A 24,288-nucleotide genomic window follows, 5' to 3' on the forward strand; every position below is an offset into this window, starting at 1 on the left:
ATTTCTAGCTAAATGCAACACTAAAATGTCATGTTTAACCCCCTTGGCGGTAATCCCGAGCTGAGCTCGGGGTATGCCGCCGGAGGTCGCCGCTCAGGCCCTGCTGGGCCGATTTTCAATCTGAAAAAAGCAGCACACGCAGCCGGCACTTTGCCAGCCGCGTGTGCTGCCCGATCGCCGCCGCTCCGCGGCGATCCGCCGCGTGCAGCGGCGAAAGAGGGTCCCCCCAGCCGCCCGAGCCCAGTGCAGCCGGAACAAACAGTTCCGGCCGGCGCTAGGGGCTGGATCGGGCGGCTCTGACGTCAGGACGTCGACTGACGTCCATGACGTCACTCCGCTCGTCGCCATGGCGACGAGGAAAGCGAAACAAGATAGGCCGCTCATTGCGGCCTATCTTGTTACTTTCGATTGCCGGAGGCGATCGAAAGTACGCTTCCGGAGCGCCCTCTAGTGGGCTTTCATGCAGCCAACTTTCAGTTGGCTGCATGAAATAGTTTTTTTTTAATTTAAAAAAAACCCTCCCGCAGCCTCCCTGGCGATTTTAATAGAACGCCAGGGAGGTTAACCCATTCAGTGAATTTCTGCTTAAAAAAAATCTGGAATAATAGTTTCTAAGCTGTAAGCAATCTTTTAAAGCAAAGTTGAAATGCTGGGTGTTAGACCACTTTAAAGTGGAGGGATATGCAGGCTGCCATATGTATTTCCTTTTAACCTCTTGACGACCAGCTAACGCCGATTGGCGTAAACTGGTCGTCTGCGGGTTACCATGGCCTTTCCATGTCAGTTCACGGAGGGTGTCTCCGTGAACAGCCGGAGAGCCGCCGATAGCGGCTCGCCGGCAAAATGTAAACAGGCGGGGAAGAAATCCCCGCTGTTTACATCATACGGCGCTGCTGCGCAGCAGCGCCGTAAGTCAGATCGGCGATCCCCGGCCTCTGATTGGCCGGGGATCGCCGCCATATGATAGGCTGAAGCCTATCCCACAATGCGCAGGACGGTTATCCGTCCTGCGCAGCCCAGCAAGGGAGAGGGAGGTAAGGGGAGGGAGGGAGCGCACAAAACGCTGCGGAGGGGGGCTTTGAGGAGCCCCCCCCCCCCCCGCTACCCACTAATGGCCGGCGGCGATCAGACCCCCCCAGCAGGACATCCCCCTAGTGGGGAAAAAAGGGGGGTAGTCTGATCGCCCTGCTGCACTGCTGATCGGTGCTGCGGGCTGTAGGGCCCACGCAGCACCGATCAGTGAAAATTCCCCTGGTCGGCAAGTGGTTAAACCAGGGCTGTGAGGTAAGTACAAAAATTATCCAACTCCTCAGTTTATAAACAGGTTACGACTCCAGGTACCCAAAAATTATCAGACTCCAAGACTCTGAATCCATCGTCCTAGCAGGGCTGTGGAATCAGTACACAAATCATCTGATTCCATCTCTGACTCCTCAGTTTATGAAACCACTGACTTCAACTCCAACTCCAAAATTGCACCGACTCCGACTCCACAGCCCTGTTTTAAACAATACTGATTGCCTGGCAGTCCAGTTAATCTCTTTGACGGCAGTAGTATCTGAATCACACACCTGAAACAAGCATGCAGCTTCAGACATCTGATCTGCATGCTTCACGGTCTATAGCTAAATGTATAAGAGGCAGAGCAGGACAGCCAGGCAATGTGTATTGGTTAAAAGTAAATACATGTGTCAGCCCACACATCCCTCTCAGTTATGGTGTGCTTAAAGGAGAACTGTAGTGAGAGGTATATGGAAGCTGCCCTATTTATTTCCTTTTAAGCAATACCAGTTGCCTGGCAGCTCTGCTGGTCTATTTGGCTGCAGTAGTGTCTGAATCACACCAGGAACAAACATGCAGCTAATCTTGCCATATCTGTCAAAATTGTCAGAAACACCTGATCTGCTGCATGCTTGTTCATGGTCTATGGCTGAAAGTATTAGAGGCAGAGGATTAGCAGGATAGAAAGGCAACTAGTATTGTTTAAAGGGAACCAGAGACGAAGCACACTTGTGTATTTTACCATATATATCAGTAAGAACATTAGAGAAAACACCTACCCTGCTCTCTGTTTCATCCTCACTGCTAAAAGTGTCTGTTAACAGCTGTGATAAGAATCCCGGACTGAGCATTTAGTCTGGCTTTGCGGGGAATAATTATAGCTGAGTCATTATAGCAGAGCCATAAGGGGGCAGGCTTGGGCTTGAAAAGACACCAGAGAAGACAGACTCAGCTATAATCTTTCTGTAGCAAAGCCAGACTGAGTGCTCAGTCGGGGATTCTTATCAGAGGTGATAACAGTCAGATTAAACAGGGAACAATGAAACAAAGAGCAGATTAGGTGTTTACTGTCATGTTCCCACTGATTTATAAGGTAAAATACAGGAGGGTGCTTCATCTCTGGTTCTCTTTAAATGGAAACAAATATGGCAGCCTTCATATACCTCTCACTACAGTTCTCCTTTAAAAATGAAACTTCAGTCACCACATACTATACATTGTGTAAAATGTACGCATTGCATTATAAAAGTTATTTCTTTAAACAAAGTCATTTTACTTTAATTTTCCCTGTCCTACGTTCAAATAATTGCTATTATGCTTACAGAGAGCTGCCAACTCAGATGCATGCTGGGAAAGAACTTAATTTGTTAATTATAAGTTTCTCTCCCAGCATGCATCTAATTTACTGTTGGACCTTACATTAGGCATAATCATGTGGCCACTTCAAACTCACAATGACGAAAGCCCACAGAAAAGCAATGTTTCTTTCGTGGGTCAAAGATGGTTTGGTACATCCATTGGGAGTAGCAATAACCCCTGCGACCCCAGCCATTGCAGGGGGGCCAGAGGCTTTAGGGGCCCTTTCTCCTCCCTCTCCCTAACCGCAAGTGCTAACAATTAGAACCCCCCCCCCCCCCACACTCATTCGCTCACAAAAAGGTGTGCAGGAGCATGTGTAATTTTTTTCCTGGCTCCAGATGCAAAACACTCTGCCATTCTGCTTCCATTTGCCGCCTTCCAATTACGAGACCCGCATGGGGTTCGAGTGTCCGCCCCAGAAAGTTTTTCCTGCCGGGTGGCATGAAAAAGTAGCCGGGTGGGCAGGGGCATAGCAATAAGGGTTGCAGAAGTAGCCACCGCATCAGGGCCCTTGGGCCAGAGGGGCCCTGTAGGTGGAGTACCCGGCTAAAAGAGCCTGGGGAGAACACTGGGGTTCGGGGACCAAGGGGGTCCTATGCTGTCATTTTTGCAGGGGGGCCCTATTAAGTCTAGTTACGGCCCCTGGGTACATCTAGAGTTAATTGAGGTGTTCCCCCTCGCCCCTTTATGATATCATTCGTGATATCTCACTAACCTTGTGTTGGGCCTCCCCTCTTCATAGAACAGAACAGGCTGCCAAGCAGCATGTCTGTACTGTGATTATTCCCCAAATATTTCCACAGCGTGCCCAGAATGATCTTTCCCATTGATAATTATTTATTGTGTCAAGGGAACAATATGAGGAAATGTGAACATACAGACAGAACATACAGCTTGTGTTCTCGTTCCTTTACCTGAAGCCCTAGAGGCATAACGGAGCATTAGAAATGCTGCCATGTGCTTGGCACACATAAAGCAGAAGCAGAAGGAACTTACCCAGCAATCCCAGGCTCCTCGCTGCTCTCTGGCATGTCCTGGTTTGGTTCAGAGGTTCACTAAACCCTCACAGTCTGTGTGACTCAGCTTCTCGCCCGCTGAACCTCATCACCGCCCTGGTCAGGAAAAAGGACAAACAGTCTTACCTCTAATACTCCAGCACTGGCAATGTGAATAGAGAGGCAGAGTTCTCTGGTAACTGGCAGCTGTAACTGGTACTGCAGGACACACTCACCCTGAGAAACTCCTGGTTGTCTGCCTGTGTCACTTCAAGCATAACGGAGATTCCTTCATGGCTGCAACAGGGAAAATGAAACTAAACTGTAACCATGAGTCATGAAGGCTGCACCCAACTGTTCTGTACACAGTGCACTGCAATCCGACCCCAGCAAGACACACTGTGCACGCAACAGCACTGCAAGCTGATGCCAGCCAAACACACTGTGCACGAAACAGCACTGCAAGCTGTTCCCAGCCAAACACACTGTGCACGCAGACACACTGCAAGCTGTTCACAGCAAGACACACTGTGTACGCAACCACACTGCAAACTGCTGTCAGCCAAACACACTGCACGAAACAGCACTGCAAGCTGCTCCCAGCAAAACACACTGTGCACGCAGCCACACTGCCAGCTGTTCCCAGCAAGACACACTGTGCACACAACAGCACTGCAAGCGGTTCCCAGCAAGACAAACTGTGCACACAACAGCACTTCAAGCTGTCCCCAGCAAAACATACTGTGCACGCAGACACACTACAAGCTGTTCCCTGCAAGACACACTGTGCACACAACCACACTGCAAGCTGTTCACAGCAAGACACACTGTGCACGCAACCACACTGCAAGCTGCTGCCAGCCAAACACACTGTGCACGCAACCACACTGCAAGCTGTTCACAACAAGACACACTGTGCACACAACCACACTGCAAGCTGTTCCCAGCCAAACACACGTTGCATGCAACCATACTGCAAGCTGTCACTGCACGCACACAGCAACACAACCACACTGCAAGCTGTTGCTGCACACACACAGCAACACCACCACACTGCAAGCGGTCCCCAGCAGGACACATTGTGTATGCAACCATACTGCAGGCTGCCACTGCACACACACAGCAACACAAATACACAGCGAACTGTCACAGCATACACACCGCAACACAACCACACTGCAAGCTGTCAACAACAACACACTATGCACACAACGCAACCACACTGCAAGCTGTAACTACACACACATATCAACACAGCCACACTGCAAGCTGTAACAGCACACACACATCTACACAACCACACTGCAAGCTGTAACTGCACACACACATCAACACAACCACACTGCAAGCTGTCACTACACACACACAGTCAGCTGTCATTGCACACACACAGCAATACAGCCTCACTGCAATCTGTCACTGCACACACACTGCAAGCTGTCACTGCACACACGGCAAGCTGTCACTGCACACACGGCAAGCTGTCACTGCACAACACAGCAAGCTGTCACTGCACAACACAGCAAGCTGTCACTGCACACATGGAAAGCTGTTACTGCACACACACACGGCAAGCTGTCACTGCACACACACACGGCAAGCTGTCACTGCACACACAGAGCAAGCTGTTGCTACACACACATGGCAAGCTGTCACTGCACGCAAACAGCAACACAACCACACAGCAAGCTGTCACTGCACTCACACAGCAATACAACCTCACTGCAAGCTGTCACTGCACACACACACCAATACAGCCTCACTGCAAGCTGTCACTGCACACACTGCAAGCTGTCACTGCACACACACAGCAACACAACCACACAGCAAGCTGTCACTGCACACGCAAGGCAATCACCCTGTGTATCTATAGCCTTCCAGCAGCAGAGACTGTACATTAAATACAATGTATGCTAGGCACACACACCAGATGGCACGCGGAACAGGCAGCCATTCTGAACCCTCTCAGCCAAGAATCTAGCATGTGTACAGGCATCCCCCGACATCGTATTGAGTCCAGATCACTGTGAGCATCAGTAAATGTGCATGTGTACACACCCTGACATATGTCTCTGCAGCCTGATACAAAAGGGTAAAACTGATTTCTCCTAGGGTGCCCAATAACAGTACAATCTCCAGAATGATCAATCAGATTGGGAACAGTTAGTGGTGCTGATCGCCAAACAATGATCAATGTTTTCTGTGTGGAAAAGAAACACTGCCAAATAGTGTTTGGGGTGGAAATGCTGCCTAATTATGTTGACTGGAGGCAACCCTCTACCCAATTATGTTTCTTTGGGGGCACGTTGCTGAATTGTGTGTTTTGGGGTAACACGCTGCCTGTATTGGGGGGGGGTCGATGCAGATAATCTGCCTGTATAATTATAATTTAATAAGTGGATGTTGTGGAAAATGTCTACTTTGCTATATCTCCGAAACAGTCTGCATGCATGTTGGATTATTATGGCTCTGTACAAATTAACAAGCTGATACATCATTGCATTCCAGCGGTTCTGGAGGTGTGTTTAGCTTCTAAGGGTACAATGGTTAATTTGCATATATTCAGCAGTGTTGCTCTGGGAGACATCTCAAGCTCACTCCAACCTGAATTATCGCAAATTCTTTCTGTTTTAGGAAAGCAAACTTTTGTTTTTCTTGCTATATCTCATATGGCCGTTTGTATGGTAACTATGGCTTTCTTCTGTATCAAAGGACAGAAGCATTTATCCAAAGTTTAGCCGGAGCAGTGCTTTTCAGCGCTGCTAGATTTGGGCGCAGCCGGCGCCTCCATAGGCTACAATAGGAATCACTCCTATTGCAGCGCTCAGTGAGTAACGTCGGCGCTGTCAGAAGACGGAGCCGAGGTTGCTTAAAAAAACACAATAATTCGGCCTCCAGCAATCGCTGAATGCCGAATTATTTCATTCCCCCGCTATCCATGGCGGCCTGGAGGGGGTATAGTAATTAACACGGGCCGGACTTGTGCAGAAGCAGGATCAGCCATATACCGGCTGTATCCTGCACCCAAGTCTACCGGCGCCGATTTCAAATGTACTCAAGTTTAGCTGTAGCGGCCCACTGTCTTTGAATTACACTGCTGCTAGGTTCATTTGGCATTTGGCTCCACCAATGACCCATCAATATAGTGCCCAATTTTTGGTGGAGCGCACTAGACAAGCCACACATTACTGCCTTCCTGATGCCCCTTCCTTCATGTCTCTTAAAACACAAGGGACATGCAATTCACTTTTTTCCTGAGTTTTCTCCTAGGAGATAATTTTTAATTTTGTATTTAAAATAATTTGCAAGCACTTTGAAAATGAAAAAGTACCAAAAATTAGTAGAAAAAGTAGTGTCAAAATTATTCGGAGTATTTTCTTGCTTGCTCGTGGCTTAAGAGGCATTTTATTGGCAATTTTGAAAATATTACCAAGGAGAAAACTAAGGCTATGCACACACTTGAGATAAAAATCTTTGGAAAAAGAAAGATCACAGACCAATTTTACCCCCTTCCATGTAGTATGAGAGCCATACCTACATAGTCTATTCTATGGAGATGAACTCCCCATCAGATAGAAATCTTTGCAAGATGCTGTAGACATTCAAAAGATCAGTATCTGCAAAAGATCTGTTCCTGCAAAATGCATTCATAGTCTATGATATCTGCAGATCTCATACACACCTTGTTTAATGGACAGTCATTTGCAGATCAGATCCACCAGGATGGATCTTCAGATATGCAGATGAATGTCTGTTAAACAAGGTGTGTATGAGGATCTGCAGATATAGACTATGAATGCATTTTGCAGGAACTGATCTTTTGCAGTTACTGATCTGTTGCATGTGTTGCATCTTTGTGTGCAGCATCTTGCAATGATTTTTATCTGATGGGGAGTTCAGCTCAATAGAATCCCCACTGTCAGTACATAACATCCCAATCGATTAACTGCGCTTCTCATACCCTGTAAAATCAATTAAAAAACGCACATAGTGCCAAGTATTGTCTAAAAAAGGCTACAACTTGCACCCCGTGCTCGCACTCCTGGGGGTAGTGCCTCCACCAAATAAGGGAAAAGACTGCGTCACTCTCCCCCTCGTGAGTGCACTTACCAGAAGCGCGTCTTGAATGTCAGCATATCACAATCATCCAGTGGTCAGCCAAGAAGGACCAGATTGTAAAGAAACATCCAGCTTTAATAACGTATTTAGGCGGAATAACAGCGGGTACATACGCTCCTTACCATGGATACAATGGAGCCGCACGCCACCACACTGCCTATCCTGCTCGTATCCTCGTGACGTCAGCGCGCACACCTCCGACTCCGACTGGGTCGGAGTCGGAGGTGTGCGCGCTGACGTCACGAGGATACGAGCAGGATAGGCAGTGTGGTGGCGTGCGGCTCCATTGTATCCATGGTAAGGAGCGTATGTACCCGCTGTTATTCCGCCTAAATACGTTATTAAAGCTGGATGTTTCTTTACAATCTGGTCCTTCTTGGCTGACCACTGGATGATTGTGATATGCTGACATTCAAGACGCGCTTCTGGTAAGTGCACTCACGAGGGGGAGAGTGACGCAGTCTTTTCCCTTATTTGGTGGAGGCACTACCCCCAGGAGTGCGAGCACGGGGTGCAAGTTGTAGCCTTTTTTAGACAATACTTGGCACTATGTGCGTTTTTTAATTGATTTTACAGGGTATGAGAAGCGCAGTTAATCGATTGGATTGTTGCTAAAAGTGTGGTAAAGTGACCTGCTGTTTTTTCTGCGAACCCCTGAGTATTGGAGGGAGTATTTATCCATTGGAGCGCAGTATATCTATTTTCTATTAGTACATAACATCCCACTGTCAGTATATAATGATCCCACTGTCAGTACATAACATCCCCACTGTCAGTACATAATGATCCCACTCTCAGTACATAATGATCCCACTATCAGTACATACAATCCCTACTGTCAGTACATAATGATCCCACTGTCAGTACATAATGATCCCACTGTCAGTACATAATGATCCCACTGTCAGTACATAATGATCCCACTGTCAGTACATAATGATCCCACTGTCAGTACATAATGATCCCACTGTCAGTACATAATGACCCCATTGTCAGTACATAATGACCCCACTGTCAGTACATAACGACCCCACTGTCAGTACATAACGACCCCACTGTCAGTACATAATGATCTCACTGTCAGTACATAACATCCCTACTGTTAGTACATAATGATCCCACTGTCAGTACATAATGACCCCACTGTCAGTACATAACATCCCCACTGTCAGTAAATAATGATCCCACTGTCAGTACATAACATCCCTACTGTCAGTACATAATGATCCCACTGCCAGTACATAACGATCCCACTGTCAGTACATAACATCCCCACTGTCAGTACATAATGATCCCACTCTCAGTACATAATGATCCCACTATCAGTACATACAATCCCTACTGTCAGTACATAATGATCCCACTGTCAGTACATAATGATCCCACTGTCAGTACATAATGATCCCACTGTCAGTACATAATGATCCCACTGTCAGTACATAATGATCCCACTGTCAGTACATAATGATCCCACTGTCAGTACATAATGACCCCATTGTCAGTACATAATGACCCCACTGTCAGTACATAACGACCCCACTGTCAGTACATAACGACCCCACTGTCAGTACATAATGATCTCACTGTCAGTACATAACATCCCTACTGTTAGTACATAATGATCCCACTGTCAGTACATAATGACCCCACTGTCAGTACATAACATCCCCACTGTCAGTAAATAATGATCCCACTGTCAGTACATAACATCCCTACTGTCAGTACATAATGATCCCACTGCCAGTACATAACGATCCCACTGTCAGTACATAACATCCCCACTGTCAGTACATAATGATCCCACTGTCAGTACATAATGACCCCATTGTCAGTACATAACATCCCCACTGTCAGTACATAATGATCTCACTGTCAGTACATAACATCCCTAATATTAGTACATAATGATCCCACTGTCAGTACATAATGACCCCACTGTCAGTACATAACATCCCCACTGTCAGTAAATAATGATCCCACTGTCAGTACATAACATCCCTACTGTCAGTACATAATGATCCCACTGCCAGTACATAACGATCCCACTGTCAGTACATAATGATCCCACTGTCAGTACATAAAATCCCTACTGTCAGTACATAATGAACCCACTGTCAGTACATAATGATCCCCACTGTCAGTACACAACATCCCCACTGTCAGTACATAACATCCCCACTGTCAGTACATAATGATCCCACTGTCAGTACATAACATCCCTACTGTCAGTACATAATGATCCCACTGTCAGTACATAAAGATCCCACTGTCAGTACATAAAGATCCCACTGTCAGTACATAACGATCCCACTGTCAGTACATAACGATCCCACTGTCAGTACATAACGATCCCACTGTCAGTACATAACGATCCCACTGTCAGTACATAACAATCCCATTGTCAGTACATAACAATCCCATTGTCAGTACATAATGATCCCACTGTCAGTAAATAACGATCCCATTGTCAGTCTGATGGGGAGTTCAGCTGAATAGAATCCCCACTGTCAGTACATAACATCCCACTGTCAGTATATAATGATCCCACTGTCAGTACATAACATCCCCACTGTCAGTACATAACATCCCCACTGTCAGTACATAATGATCCCACTCTCAGTACATAATGATCCCACTCTCAGTACATAATGATCCCACTCTCAGTACATAATGATCCCACTGTCAGTACATAATGATCCCACTGTCAGTACATAATGATCCCACTGTCAGTACATAATGACCCCATTGTCAGTACATAATGACCCCACTGTCAGTACAGAACATCCCCACTGTCAGTACATAATGATCTCACTGTCAGTACATAACATCCCTACTGTTAGTACATAATGATCCCACTGTCAGTACATAACATCCCCACTGTCAGTACATAACATCCCCACTGTCAGTACATAACATCCCCACTGTCAGTACATAACATCCCCACTGTCAGTAAATAATGATCCCACTGTCAGTACATAACATCCCTACTGTCAGTACATAACGATCCCACTGTCAGTACATAACATCCCCACTGTCAGTACATAATGAACCCACTGTCAGTACATAATGAACCCACTGTCAGTACATAATGATCCCCACTGTCAGTACATAATGATCCCCACTGTCAGTACACAACATCCCCACTGTCAGTACATAACATCCCCACTGTCAGTACATAATGATCCCACTGTCAGTACATAAAGATCCCACTGTCAGTACATAAAGATCCCACTGTCAGTACATAAAGATCCCACTGTCAGTACATAAAGATCCCACTGTCAGTACATAAAGATCCCACTGTCAGTACATAAAGATCCCACTGTCAGTACATAAAGATCCCACTGTCAGTACATAAAGATCCCACTGTCAGTACATAAAGATCCCACTGTCAGTACATAACGATCCCACTGTCAGTACATAACGATCCCACTGTCAGTACATAACGATCCCACTGTCAGTACATAACAATCCCACTGTCAGTACATAACAATCCCATTGTCAGTACATAATGATCCCACTGTCAGTAAATAACGATCCCATTGTCAGTACATAATGATCCCACTGTCAGTACATAACATCCCCACTGTCAGTACATAACATCCCCACTGTCAGTACATAATGATCCCACTGTCAGTACATAACGATCCCATTGTCAGTACATAATGATCCCCACTGTCAGTACATAATGATCCCACTGTCAGTACATAATGATCCCACTGTCAGTACATAATGATCCCACTGTCAGTACATAATGATCCCACTGTCAGTACATAACATCCCCACTGTCAGTACATAACATCCCCACTGTCAGTACATAATGATCCCACTGTCAGTACATAACGATCCTATTGTCAGTACATAATGATCCCCACTGTCAGTACATAACGATCCCATTGTCAGTACATAATGATCCCCACTGTCAGTACATAATGATCCCACTGTCAGTACATAATGATCCCACTGTCAGTACATAATGATCCCACTGTCAGTACATAACATCCCCACTGTCAGTACATAACATCCCCACTGTCAGTACATAAAATCCCTACTGTCAGTACATAAAGATCCCACTGTCAGTACATAAAGATCCCACTGTCAGTACATAAAGATCCCACTGTCAGTACATAAAGATCCCACTGTCAGTACATAACAATCCCACTGTCAGTACATAACGATCCCACTGTCAGTACATAACGATCCCACTGTCAGTACATAACGATCCCATTGTCAGTACATAATGATCCCCACTGTCAGTACATAAAGATCCCACTGTCAGTACATAAAGATCCCACTGTCAGTACATAAAGATCCCACTGTCAGTACATAACAATCCCACTGTCAGTACATAACGATCCCACTGTCAGTACATAACGATCCCACTGTCAGTACATAACGATCCCATTGTCAGTACATAATGATCCCCACTGTCAGTACATAAAGATCCCACTGTCAGTACATAAAGATCCCACTGTCAGTACATAAAGATCCCACTGTCAGTACATAAAGATCCCACTGTCAGTACATAACAATCCCACTGTCAGTACATAACGATCCCACTGTCAGTACATAACGATCCCACTGTCAGTACATAACGATCCCACTGTCAGTACATAACAATCCCACTGTCAGTACATAACAATCCCACTGTCAGTACATAACAATCCCATTGTCAGTACATAATGATCCCACTGTCAGTAAATAACGATCCCATTGTCAGTACATAATGATCCCACTGTCAGTACATAACATCCCCACTGTCAGTACATAACATCCCCACTGTCAGTACATAATGATCCCACTGTCAGTACATAACGATCCCATTGTCAGTACATAATGATCCCCACTGTCAGTACATAATGATCCCACTGTCAGTACATAATGATCCCACTGTCAGTACATAATGATCCCACTGTCAGTACATAATGATCCCACTGTCAGTACATAACATCCCCACTGTCAGTACATAACATCCCCACTGTCAGTACATAACATCCCCACTGTCAGTACATAATGATCCCACTGTCAGTACATAACGATCCTATTGTCAGTACATAATGATCCCCACTGTCAGTACATAACGATCCCATTGTCAGTACATAATGATCCCCACTGTCAGTACATAATGATCCCACTGTCAGTACATAATGATCCCACTGTCAGTACATAATGATCCCACTGTCAGTACATAACATCCCCACTGTCAGTACATAACATCCCCACTGTCAGTACATAAAATCCCTACTGTCAGTACATAATGATCCCACTGTCAGTACATAACATCCCCACTGTCAGTACATAAAATCCCTACTGTCAGTACATACTGATTTATCAGTCAGTAAACAATGATCAGTAAATTAGGATCCCACTGACAGTAAATACTGATCCCTCAGTCAGTGAATGAAGATACCTGTGTCAGTAAGTGATGCTCTTGCTATGTATGCTTAGCTTTGAGCAGTTGATGGCTATGCTTGTCAGTAAATGAGTATCCCTGTGTCAGTATTGGTGTCAGTGAGTAGCTGTCAGTGAATAAGCACTGCAGTATCAGTAACCTGCATGGTGTCCGTGCTACAGGTCAAGACTGGACAGTACCCTGCCCCCTGCCCCTCTTCGCTCACCCAGCAGCAGGCGTCTCCCTGGGGCTCCCGTATCTCTCTCAGCAGCACCTCGGCCTGCCAAGGCTGGCAGTGGCACCCAATCCCCAGGCGTGGCGGAGTCCCGCAGCCAATCACAGAAGGGGCAGGCAGCGAGCCCACCAATGCCGCTGTAGGAGGCGGGGCTACACTTTGTTTTGGGGCGAGAAGACCTCGCCTCCGCAACTAGTCGCTGCTGGGCGGAAGTGACGTCAGATACGGAAGAGAAGTGACAGCTGAAACCCACGTGAGCAGCATGGAGGGGTGAGAGGAGAATTTGTGTGATTTTCATGTGTGTCCATCACTGTGAGCAGATCTATGCTGTATGCAGCTGGCAGGAGCAGGTGTGGAGGCTTCATCTCAGCTGGACAGGAACTACAACTCCCAGAACCCCCCACTAAGTCCCGTATGTCAGTTTTACCATATGTTACACTATGGGACAACTCCTAGGAGTTCTGGTTCACCGTGAGCTTGCTGTGTAGTTTGTTACACTGTGGGACCAAAGGGTAGAAATTCATAGTCATTCATAGTTCTTCCAAAAAGAAAACAAGAGCAACAAAAAATAGAAAATGTTTCTTCTGTAGGATCTCAGGAGAGTTCAGAGAATGTAGTCCCTTTTCCTCCTACATGTCTGCTGATTTCTTTTTTCTGTAAGGTCACAGTTACAACCCAAAACAGGCAGGGAAATACTAGTGATAAACTTAAAAAAAGAAAATAAATAAACAAGACAGGAGACACCATAAGATTATTATTATTTAGTATTTATATAGTGCCAACATCTCATGCAGCGCTGTACAGAGAATATAGTCTTGTAACGCTAACTGTCCCTCAGAGGAGCTCACAATCTAATTGCTACCATACTCGTATGTCTATGTATGTATTTATTGTAGTCTAGGGCCAATTTTAGGGGGAGACAAATTAACTTATCTGTATGTTTTTGGGATGTGGGAAGAAACTGGGGTGCCCAGAGGAAACCCACGCAGACACGGGGAGAACATACAAACTTCTTGCAGATGTTGACCTGGCTGGAATGTGAACCAGGGACCCAGCGCTGCAAGGCGAGAGCGCTAACCACTACGCCACAGTGCTTTGTATAGACAAGAGTTAACACTAGAAAAAGAATGGACACAGAGAGCCCAATATAGTGTAATAAGCTGGGTGATGGGTAAATGGAAAAGTATATCATAGATATACTCACAAGTCAGGGTTACCAATTAGGCAACCACTTTATAGGCAGGTGAGGAGATTAGGCCTGTCCTCACTCAGGATTAAGATGTCGCTCTCTGTAGATCGGGAGAAGAAAAAGGGGAATTCAACCCCTCCACCAGGGGTGGATGCTAATATTGTAAGGAGAACCGAGGCGCCAACAGAATAAAATATATCTAAAAACTTTAAAATTCCTCAGAAGGTGGTGGTGGACTCATCTCCCCGAAGCAGACATGATACTGTCCGTTTTAGTACAAACAAATTTATTTATATACTCCAACATACAGTGCAACGCGTTTCGTGGTATATTCCCGCTTCTTCAGGCAATAACGAACAGGAGTACACACAGTGCAGTCTTAAGGTCACACTAAGCGCCTCTGAGGATCCTGGGAACAGCGGCAGACACAGACAGGTAAAGTATAGTGCATGGGGGGCACATTTGATATGGGGGGGACAGCTGCAAGGAGGTGGATGCTGCATCACAAGGCCAATTCCTGATCTATTTCAGCATGAAAGCAATTGGGAATAGGCCCGTGGTGTATGGACAGCCGACAGATCTCTCTCTAATCAGATTAGATCAGAGAGAGTTTTGTCTCTTGGTCAAATCTGCCCATCATCGCTAGAAGTATGGCTACCTTTAGGTGCCCAGAATCGAGTAACGGTTAATCAGTCAGCGGTGTTGGGATATGTTTTGTGGCAGATTTAATCCAAGTGAAAAAGTTGGCTGACAATCCAGACCATAATTTGCTGCGTAGCTGTTTCATAGTTGAGGTCCTGCTGAGACTTATATTTTTGGTCACTGTGAAACATACACATGAGAATGTTTCTTCTGATTATCTGCTCTCTCTGTTGTCACAGGTCCCCAGCATCACAGGCATATTGCCTCTTTGACCTGAACTCGGACAGCGCTGTGCTTTCAGGCCTCTCCCTCAATAATAACACGAATGCCAAAGATGAATTTGCAGAAGATAAAGTCAAAGCTGCAGGTATGTCTCTGCGCTGTCATTATGAGGATAAACAGGCGGCAAGACACAGATAATCTTCTGCATGAGAACTTTCTGCGTTCCTCAAAGCCACTAATCATAATCAGGGCCGGATTTGAACACCGCCCAAGGCCCACTGTCATTAACTGCCCCATCCTGTGCACCACCCATTCTGTGTGCGCCCCCATCCTGTGCACTTCCCTGGTCCTGGGTTTCATCCTCATTCTGTGCTGTCCTTGAGGGGTGGGGAGGGGGCACAGGATGGGGAGAGCATAGGGTCAGTGCTTCACTGCTCACCCTTGTAGAAGCAGGGCGGCCGCGGCCTGGGCTTTGACTGCTGCGGTTTACATGTTTGGCAGTTCAACTGCCTTTGGGCCCTTTTACACTTTATGCGTTGCATCACGTTTTGGCATCTGCTTTTTGGCAGGTGCCGCAACGCGTTAAGTGTAAAAGGGCCCAAAGGCAGTTGAACTGCCAAACATGTAAACTGCAGCAGTCAAACCGCCAGCCTGCTGCCTGCCCCCTGCTTCCTGATGTCCAAGGTCATGGCTTTTGCGGCCTTGCCTCAAATCTGGGCTACGATCATTAATCTTCCACCCGTTTACTGGCTGGCAGTAGAAGAATGAACGGCAGAATTTAGGTGTCAGATGCACTAACTAACAGTAATATTGTCTTGTGGAGACGGCACACAACAATATTACTGCTAGTTAGTGCATAAGACCAGGCTTTCTCAACCAGGGTTCCCTGGAACCGCAGGGTTCCTTAAGGCTGCTTCCACACAGGGACGTTACAGGCGCACGTTAGTGCAGCCTGTAACGCTCCCCCAACGCACAGCAATGTAACACAAGTGGGCTGTTCGCACTGCCCACGTTGCGCTACATGTAACGCTGCACGTTCTTCAGAAAGTGCAGCATACTATAGCGTTACAGCGGCTTAAGCCGCGTTAGACTGTCTGCACATGCTCAGTAATGTTGGGGAGGAGCGGAGAGCGGCCAGGCACATGGCTAATTAATATTCACTGCGCGTTGTGACGTGCAGTGTTTACTTCCTGGAGCGGCCGCTCTGTGCGGCGATTGGCCGGCGGGACCACGTGATGCCGCATGCGTCCAAGAGTACGCATCACGGACGCCTGAGTGAGCTGCACAGCGCAGCTCACTCTGACGTCCACATCGAAGAGCACCACGTGGCACCTAGCGCAACGTCTTAGTTTGCAAGTAGCCTAAAGGGACACTTAAGTCTCTGTAAAAAAATGAGTTTTACTCACCTGGGGCTTCCAGCAGCCCCCTGCAGCTGTATCGTGCCCACGCCGACTCCATCAGATGCTGCGCCGGCAGCCACTTCCGGTTTCGGTGACAGGAGCCGACAGGCCGGGAACACGAGTGATTCTTCGCGTTCCCGGCTACAATAGCGCCCTCTCTGCTGCTCTATGCTATAGCAGCATAGAGGGCGCTATTGTGCCCGGGTATGCGAAGAATCACTCGCGCTCCTGGCCCTGTCGGCTCCTGTCGCCGAAACCGGAAGTGGCTGCCGGCGGGGCCAGAGCATCTGATGGAGACTGCGTGGGCACGATACAGCTGCAGGGGGCTGCTAGAAGCCCCAGGTGAGTAAAACTCATTTTTTTTACAGAGACTTAAGTGTCCCCTTAAGTACTCTGCAGGGGTTCCTTGACATTCTCCCCCATTGTGGGAGAAGTATAATAGAGCACATTATAATAGGAAGTACTGTAAAAACAAGCACTAAATTGTACTAAATGAGTGGCACTTTAATAGGGGTAGTGAAATAAACAGCCTCAGTTACTTTGAAAGACCATGCCTCCTGCAAAATAAATGCAGGGGTTCCTCAAGATCAAAAAATTGTTTTCAGGGGTTCCTTGAGATCCAAAAGTTATTTGCAGGGTTCCTCCAGGGTACGAAGGTTGAGAAAGGCTGCATTAGACCCTTATATGCTGCTGAAGCCTCAGTTGAAGCACAGTGTTTACATGCATTTAAAACAACCTTATTTTAAAGAGAACCCGAGGTGTGTTTAAAGAATGTTATCTGCATACAGAGGCTGGATCTGCCTATACAGCCCAGCCTCTGTTGCTATCCCAAACCCCACTAAGGTCCCCCTGCACTCTGCAATCCCTCATAAATCACAGCCGTGCTGTGAGGCTGTGTTTACATCTGTAGTGTCAGTCTCAGCTGCTCCCCCACCTTCTGCATAGCTCCGGTCCCTGCCCCTGTGTCTTCCCTCCAATCAGCAGGGAGGGAAGGGATGCAGGCGGGGACTGGAGTTCTGCAGGAGGCAGGGAGAGCAGCAGACTGACACTATAGAGATAAACACAGCCAGCTCTGACAAGCGGTTTGTCAGCAGCGTGGCTGTGATTTATGAGGGATTGCAGAGTGCAGGGGGACCTTAGGGGGGTTTGGGATAGCAACAGAGGCTGGGCTGTATAGGCAGATCCAGCCTCTGTATGCAGATAATATTCTTCAAACCCACCTCGGGTTCTATTTAAAAAAGTCAAAACGGTATGAAAAAAACAAACAAGCAGTTTATAGTTAGTTTTAGTGTTCAAGCAAATCTGTCCTGGATTTATTAATAAAGTACGGTAACTGCTGTGATCAGACACACAAGGGGAACATATATTGCCCACTTTCCTCCCCTTTAGCTAAGTTTGGACTGCTGCAATGACACATACATTCCACAGGGAGGAGTCTCCCATGAGATGCTGGCTGTGTCTGCAGCTTTTTTGAGAAATCACTCCCATCTCAGTAACAGCTGACGGCCCTGTAAGGGCCAGTGCACACCTAAAAGAGCGCGTCCTAGTGGCTGCTGCTCTGGCGCTTTGAGTCCGCCAGGAGAAAAGCGTGATATAATTTTTATTTATTTTTTTAAACCGCTAAAGTAATGGCATACGCTCAGCGTTTTTAGAAGTGATTTTTCTTACCGATTTCAGGCATGTGTCCAGTGATTTTCTAGTTATGCCTAGCGATTTTTGGAGTGTTTTGGTGTAGCAATTTTTATCCAGTGATCCTCTGGGACAAGACTCCGAGATATCCACGCCCCTTCCAGGAAATATTTCAATCCCTCCCCTATAAAAGAAAGGCCATGAGAATCTCCCCTCAGTTTGAAATATTTCCTGCGCGAGAAGGAGGTTTCTTTCCCTCGGGTGAACCAGGTCTATGGTAGGTAGGGCCTGGGGAACCTTGTAGGGGGCTGCTGAGACTGAGTTGGTCAGTCTGGCAGCATCAAGGTTTATTACCTTGCCTCGTGTTTGCTCCCTTAAGAGGAGGGAGAAAACGGGATGGCGTCCTCGATCCCTCTGGCCTGGTTGGAGGTGGCGGTGGGCTGTCTTGCACGCAGCTGGAGACAGCGTCAGTGGAACAGAAGATCCATCGGGTCTGTTCTGGGGAAGTTTTATAGCCGCGCGCGCGGCTACCGCTGACGTCACTTCCGACGGAAACCAGGGCGGGGCTTTAGTATAAGGGAGGCGGTGGGACGCGCCGGCTTCCTCTCACTCTGGCTCTGTGGAGCGAACAGGACAGTCGCAATGTCTGTGGCTCCGGGGGAGGAAGGAGCTGGTTCTTCTAAGGTATTTTTCAGCGCTAGTAAAATACTTGGAACTTTTTGGGCAATTTTTTTCCATTCTAATGGTGGGCTATTGTGGATCATGTTTTGCAGGCAAAAGATGGATCCAAGAAAAAGTGCCCAGTATGCAATGCACGACTGCCAGCTGAATGGGAAAAGACACTCTGCAAATCCTGCTCTAAGAAGGTTTTAGCAGAGGATGGCCTCTTTGTCAAGGATACAATAAGAGCCTTTAGACAGGAAATGGCTGATACTATTAAACAGTTTAAATCTTCTTTGGCTGAAACTAAGACACAATCTAAACCAGAAGCCCCTGTACCAGCAGTTTCTTCTACTTCAGAAGGGGAGGTGGGTTCAGATTCCCATGATAGTGCAGAAGAATTTAAAGAGACCCCGTCTAAATTTAAATTTAAAGTAGAGGACACAGAGGGCCTTATTGATGCTATTGTTGATACATTACAGATTGATAAAGGGAATTCAGATTCGTTAACTCCTCATGATAAACTCTATGAAGGTTGGCAAGACAGTGAAGGCATTGTTTTTCAAGTTCATAAGTCTATTCGCCAGTCTATCCTGAAGGAATGGACCGAGCCTGATAAAAAACTTGTATTTTCTAAAGGAATGAAAAGAAGATTTCCGTTTAGTGAAGAGGAGGTTAATATTTGGAGTAAATGTCCTAAACTTGATACGCCTTTTTCTCAAATGGTCAAAGAGGGAGAGTTGGCCTTTGAAGATTTAGGCTCCTTAAAAGACCCGTTAGATAGGAAAACGGACGCTTTTTCTAAACGTACATGGGAGGCTATTTCGGCTATTTTTAGGCCGACCATAGCTTCTACGTGCGTATCTAGAACTATGTTGTTGTGGTTGGATCAATTTAAAAATAAGATTCAGGAAGGGGCTTCTAAGGAAGAACTTCTGGAGGCCTTAGAATTACTGTTTAAAGGCACTAGCTATCTGGCAGATGCATCAGCAGAGGGCATTAAGTATACAGCGAGAGCAGCTGGTCTAGCCAATGTTACTAGAAGATCAGTTTGGCTTAAAACTTGGGAAGGAAGTATCACTTCAAAATCCAGGTTATGTTCAGTTCCATTTACAGGTAATCTGTTGTTTGGGCCCGAGTTGGATGCTACCTTGGAAAGGACTTCTAGTAAAAAGAAGGTCTTTCCAAAGAAAAAGGTTACGCAGCCTATCAAACGTCCTTTCAATAGGCAGCGTAATCAGCGTCAAGGACAATCTAAAAGGAAAGGATGGTCCTTTAACAAAAATGGTAAGGGGAGTTTTCTTATCAAGCCCCAGGATAATAAGAAACCCCAATGACCATCAAGTGGGAGGTCGACTGAAGAACTTCAGCGAGGGGTGGAGGAATTCAGTCGACAGCCCATACATCTGCGCAATTGTGAAAATGGGTTATCGAATAGAGTTCAATTCTGTTCCTCCCAACAGATTTATGATAGCAAGGAGTTCGGCACCTCGCATTTTTACAAAAATTATGGCGGAAGCTCTGGTTCCTCTCCGGAACCAAGCTATCCAGGTGATTTTTTATCTCGACGATATTTTGATTTTTGCCGATTCGGTGGAGCTTTTGAAGGCACATCTAGAGACTTCTTTAAGGTATCTGGCAGATCTGGGGTGGTTGGTAAATCGAGAAAAATCTGTAATGATACCAACTCAAACGATAAAGTTTTTAGGAATGATGGTAGACACGTCAGTTCAAAAAATGTTCCTGCCACAGGAGAAGATAGACAAGGTTATGAACGAAATAACCGGTCTAAAAAGGAACCCAAAAGTTTCCCTAAGAGTGATTATGAGAACTCTGGGACTTTTGTCTTCCACAGCGCCAGCAGTTCAGTGGGCTTTAGCACACCAAAGACTGCTTCAGTCTTTTCTATTAAAGAACTGGGACAGATCCCAGCGGAACTTGGATCAGGAAGTTATGCTTCCCTTAACAGTCATCCAGGATTTGGACTGGTGGCTGAACAAGGGAAATCTGACCCAGGGGAATTTATGGGTATACCCCAGAGAAGTAACTATAACGACAGATGCCAGTGCTTGGGGGTGGGGTGCTCACGTGGAGCATCAGGCCTTTCAGGGACAGTGGAGTCAGGAAGAGAGAAAGTTCTCGTCCAATCGGAGAGAATTGAGAGCAGTGAAGTTGGCTCTCATTCAGGCACAAAAGATTGTACAAAACAAACATGTTATGGTGAGGTCAGACAATTCCACCACTGTGGCATATATAAACAAGCAAGGGGGCACGAGGTCGGAATGGTTGCAAGAGGAGGCAGAGGAAATCTGTACTTGGGCCCAGGTGAATATACTATCTCTGAAAGCTCTCCATCTGAAGGGTCTTCAGAATTTAGATGCGGACAAGTTAAGCAGGAATGCGGTTCTTCCGGGAGAATGGGCCCTGAACAGACAGGTTTTTGCTCTGATTTTAGATGTCTGGGGTGTTCCGTCAATTGATCTTTTTGCAACGAGGCAGAATGCTCTTCTGCCAGTTTTTTGCTCGATAAATCCAAGGGACGATCCTTGGGGAATAGATGCGTTATCACAAGTATGGAACTTTCCTCTGGCGTTTGCTTTTCCTCCTCTGCCTCTCATTCCATTAGTCATCAAAAAATGGAAGGAGATAAAAGCCCCATTAATTCTGATTGCACCGATGTGGCCAAAAAGAAGTTGGTTCCCAATTCTAAAAAAGTTAGCTGTGGAACCTCCTCTGAAGCTACCGGACAGGAAAGATCTACTGTACCAGGGAAAGCTTTGGCATCCGGAGGTAGAAAAGTTAAAACTGGCAGCCTGGATCCTGAGGTAGTTTGGCTTAAGAGCAAGGGGCTTTCCAGTAGAGTTATTCAAACTTTATTGAAAAGCAGAAAGGATTCTACTAGAAGTATGTATATTAAGTATTGGAAAACTTTTTTCCATTGGTTAGATTCTTCTTCTTATGAGTCTTTTTCTATTCCAGCTTTATTGGATTTTTTGCAGGAAGGCTGGGAAAAAGGTTTATCGGTCAGCACATTAAAAGTGCAGGTATCAGCCTTGGCAGCTATGACAGGGAGAAAATTAGCTGGAGAGGACTTGGTGATTAGATTTTTTAGAGCTATTGGCAGACAGGTACCAATAAAAGCACCTAATGTGTCCCCGTGGGATCTACCGTCAGTGCTAAAAGGGTTATCCAGGACTCCATTTGAACCATTGGACCAGAGTGATTTATTGCATGTTACAATTAAAACTGTGTTCCTCACCGCCATATCTACAGCTAGGAGGGTCAGTGAGATACAAGCGTTATCTTGTAAGCCTCCATATTTTCAGGATTTAGGAGACAGATTAGTTTTGCAGACAGACCCAGGGTTTCTTCCCAAGGTGGTGTCCAAATACCATAGATCTCAATCTATTGTTATCCCTTCCTTTAAGCAGGCCATACACTGGCTCGATTCACGGCCGTTTCGACAGCAGATCCGATCCTGGGATCGGATCTGCTGCCAATCGCTTGCGCTAAACGCACCCGCCGATCCGATTCCCTCCCGAAATCGGATCGGACCGTCGATCGCGCCGTGCGGGAAATTACCCTCGATCGCCCGGCGGTAGGAGCGCGTCGCTTGCGGCGTACGATTCGGGCCCGATCCGAGCATGTATACATTACCTGAAGCTGGCTCCGGGGTCCTCTTCTCCTCGCTGCACCGCATTTCCGCATGTCCCAGTGTACGCTTATACTTCCTGTGTCACTCCGGTGACCAGGAAGTTGAAATAGAGGGCGCTCTATTTGAACTTCCTGGTCACGGAGTAACACAGGAAGCGCCGGGCTGGAGCAAGAACAGCGGTGCGGTGCAGTGCGGAGAAGACGCCCGGGAGCCAGCCTCAGGTAATGTATACGGGGGGGGGACAGGCGGCAGGAGCAGCTGAACAGATTGTGATCGGTTTCAGGCTGAAATCGATTCACAATCTGTTTGCAGTAAAGGCAGCCATACGATCCCTATCTGATCAGATTCGATCAGATAGGGATCTGTCAGCTGGTCGATCTAATGGCACATCGACCAGTGTATGGCCACCTTTAGTGTCCAGGGGGGAAAAAGGATAAAGATCTGTACCTAGTAGATGTTAGAAGGTGTATTTTACACTATATCAAGTCTACTTCAGAATTTAGGAAGTCGGATTCCTTGTTTGTTCTATTTGGGGGTAAGAATAAAGGTTGCACTGCATCCAAATGTACTTTATCTAGATGGATTAAGAAAGCTATTAATATGGCTTATTCTTTATTGAACCTGGAACTCCCATTGTCCTTCACGGCACATTCAACTAGAGCAGTGGCATCATCCTGGGCACATAATTCTGGTGCTACCCCGGAGCAGATTTGCAAAGCCGCTACGTGGTCAAGTTTTAACACTTTTGTGAAACATTATAAATTGGATGTGTTATCGGAACAACAGCAAGCCTTTGGTCGTAAGGTCCTGAAGGCTGCTACCCACCCTGAGGTTTGATTCTTGCTTATCATCTCGGAGTCTTGTCCCAGAGGATCACTGGATAAAACTATAGTTACTCACCGGGTAACGTTCTTTCTAGTGATCCTCTGGGACAAGAGTCCCACCCAAATGGGGTATAATAAAATAATTCTGTACTTAGTATGGAGTGGTTCATAGTATAAATAAGGAAAGGAAGAGTTCTAGACAGTTATTATTTAAGACTGAGGGGAGATTCTCATGGCCTTTCTTTTATAGGGGAGGGATTGAAATATTTCCTGGAAGGGGCGTGGATATCTCGGAGTCTTGTCCCAGAGGATCACTAGAAAGAACGTTACCCGGTGAGTAACTATTGTTTTTATTTTTTGTATACTAGATTTAGAAGTGTACAGCTTTTGTAAAAAAAAAAAAGCTTTGAAATTCGCTCAGTTTTAGCAATTTTTAGAACGTTTTTCCACTTTCCTATACTTAAAGGGACTCCGAGGAGTAAAAAAAAATAAAATCAGAACTTACCTGGGGCTTTCTCCAGCCCACCGTAGGTCGGCAGCTCCCCCAGCATCATCCTGGCTCTTCTCCCGGTCCCTCAGCAGAAATCACGACCGGCGACACTGGGGCCGAGTATCGGGCTGACACTTCCTGAATGATGACGCTCGTCGTCCTCACCGGCGGCCAGCATGACAGTACCGCGTATGCACGG

At 46.4% G+C, this 24,288-nt stretch overlaps 2 protein-coding genes across 4 annotated transcripts in view; one reads left to right on the top strand and one right to left on the bottom strand.

Annotated features, from left to right (window-relative positions):
* Positions 1 to 13,459, bottom strand: part of ATG9A (autophagy related 9A) — a 52,091-nt gene extending 38,632 nt beyond the window's left edge. The window contains exons 1-3 of the mRNA XM_068245968.1: positions 13,370 to 13,459; positions 3,872 to 3,932; positions 3,637 to 3,752 (exon numbers count right to left, since the gene is read on the bottom strand). The gene's annotated coding sequence lies outside the window, so the exon portion shown is untranslated. The remainder of the gene's footprint in view (positions 1 to 3,636; positions 3,753 to 3,871; positions 3,933 to 13,369) is intronic.
* A 129-nt stretch (positions 13,460 to 13,588) lies between these two features.
* Positions 13,589 to 24,288, top strand: part of ANKZF1 (ankyrin repeat and zinc finger peptidyl tRNA hydrolase 1) — a 43,060-nt gene continuing 32,360 nt past the window's right edge. Inside the window, exons 1-2 of one of the 3 annotated variants that reach the window (XM_068245969.1) lie at positions 13,589 to 13,648; positions 15,449 to 15,576. In XM_068245969.1, the coding sequence (XP_068102070.1) occupies positions 13,641 to 13,648; positions 15,449 to 15,576 (136 nt within the window). In that variant the 5' untranslated portion in view covers positions 13,589 to 13,640. Of the gene's footprint in view, positions 13,649 to 14,806; positions 15,003 to 15,448; positions 15,577 to 23,849; positions 23,933 to 24,288 lie in introns of those variants that run through there. The other 2 variants (XM_068245970.1, XM_068245971.1) reach the window with 2 other exon arrangements.

This window comes from Hyperolius riggenbachi, chromosome 7 (assembly GCF_040937935.1).
Source record: "Hyperolius riggenbachi isolate aHypRig1 chromosome 7, aHypRig1.pri, whole genome shotgun sequence".
Lineage (NCBI taxonomy): Eukaryota > Metazoa > Chordata > Amphibia > Anura > Hyperoliidae > Hyperolius > Hyperolius riggenbachi.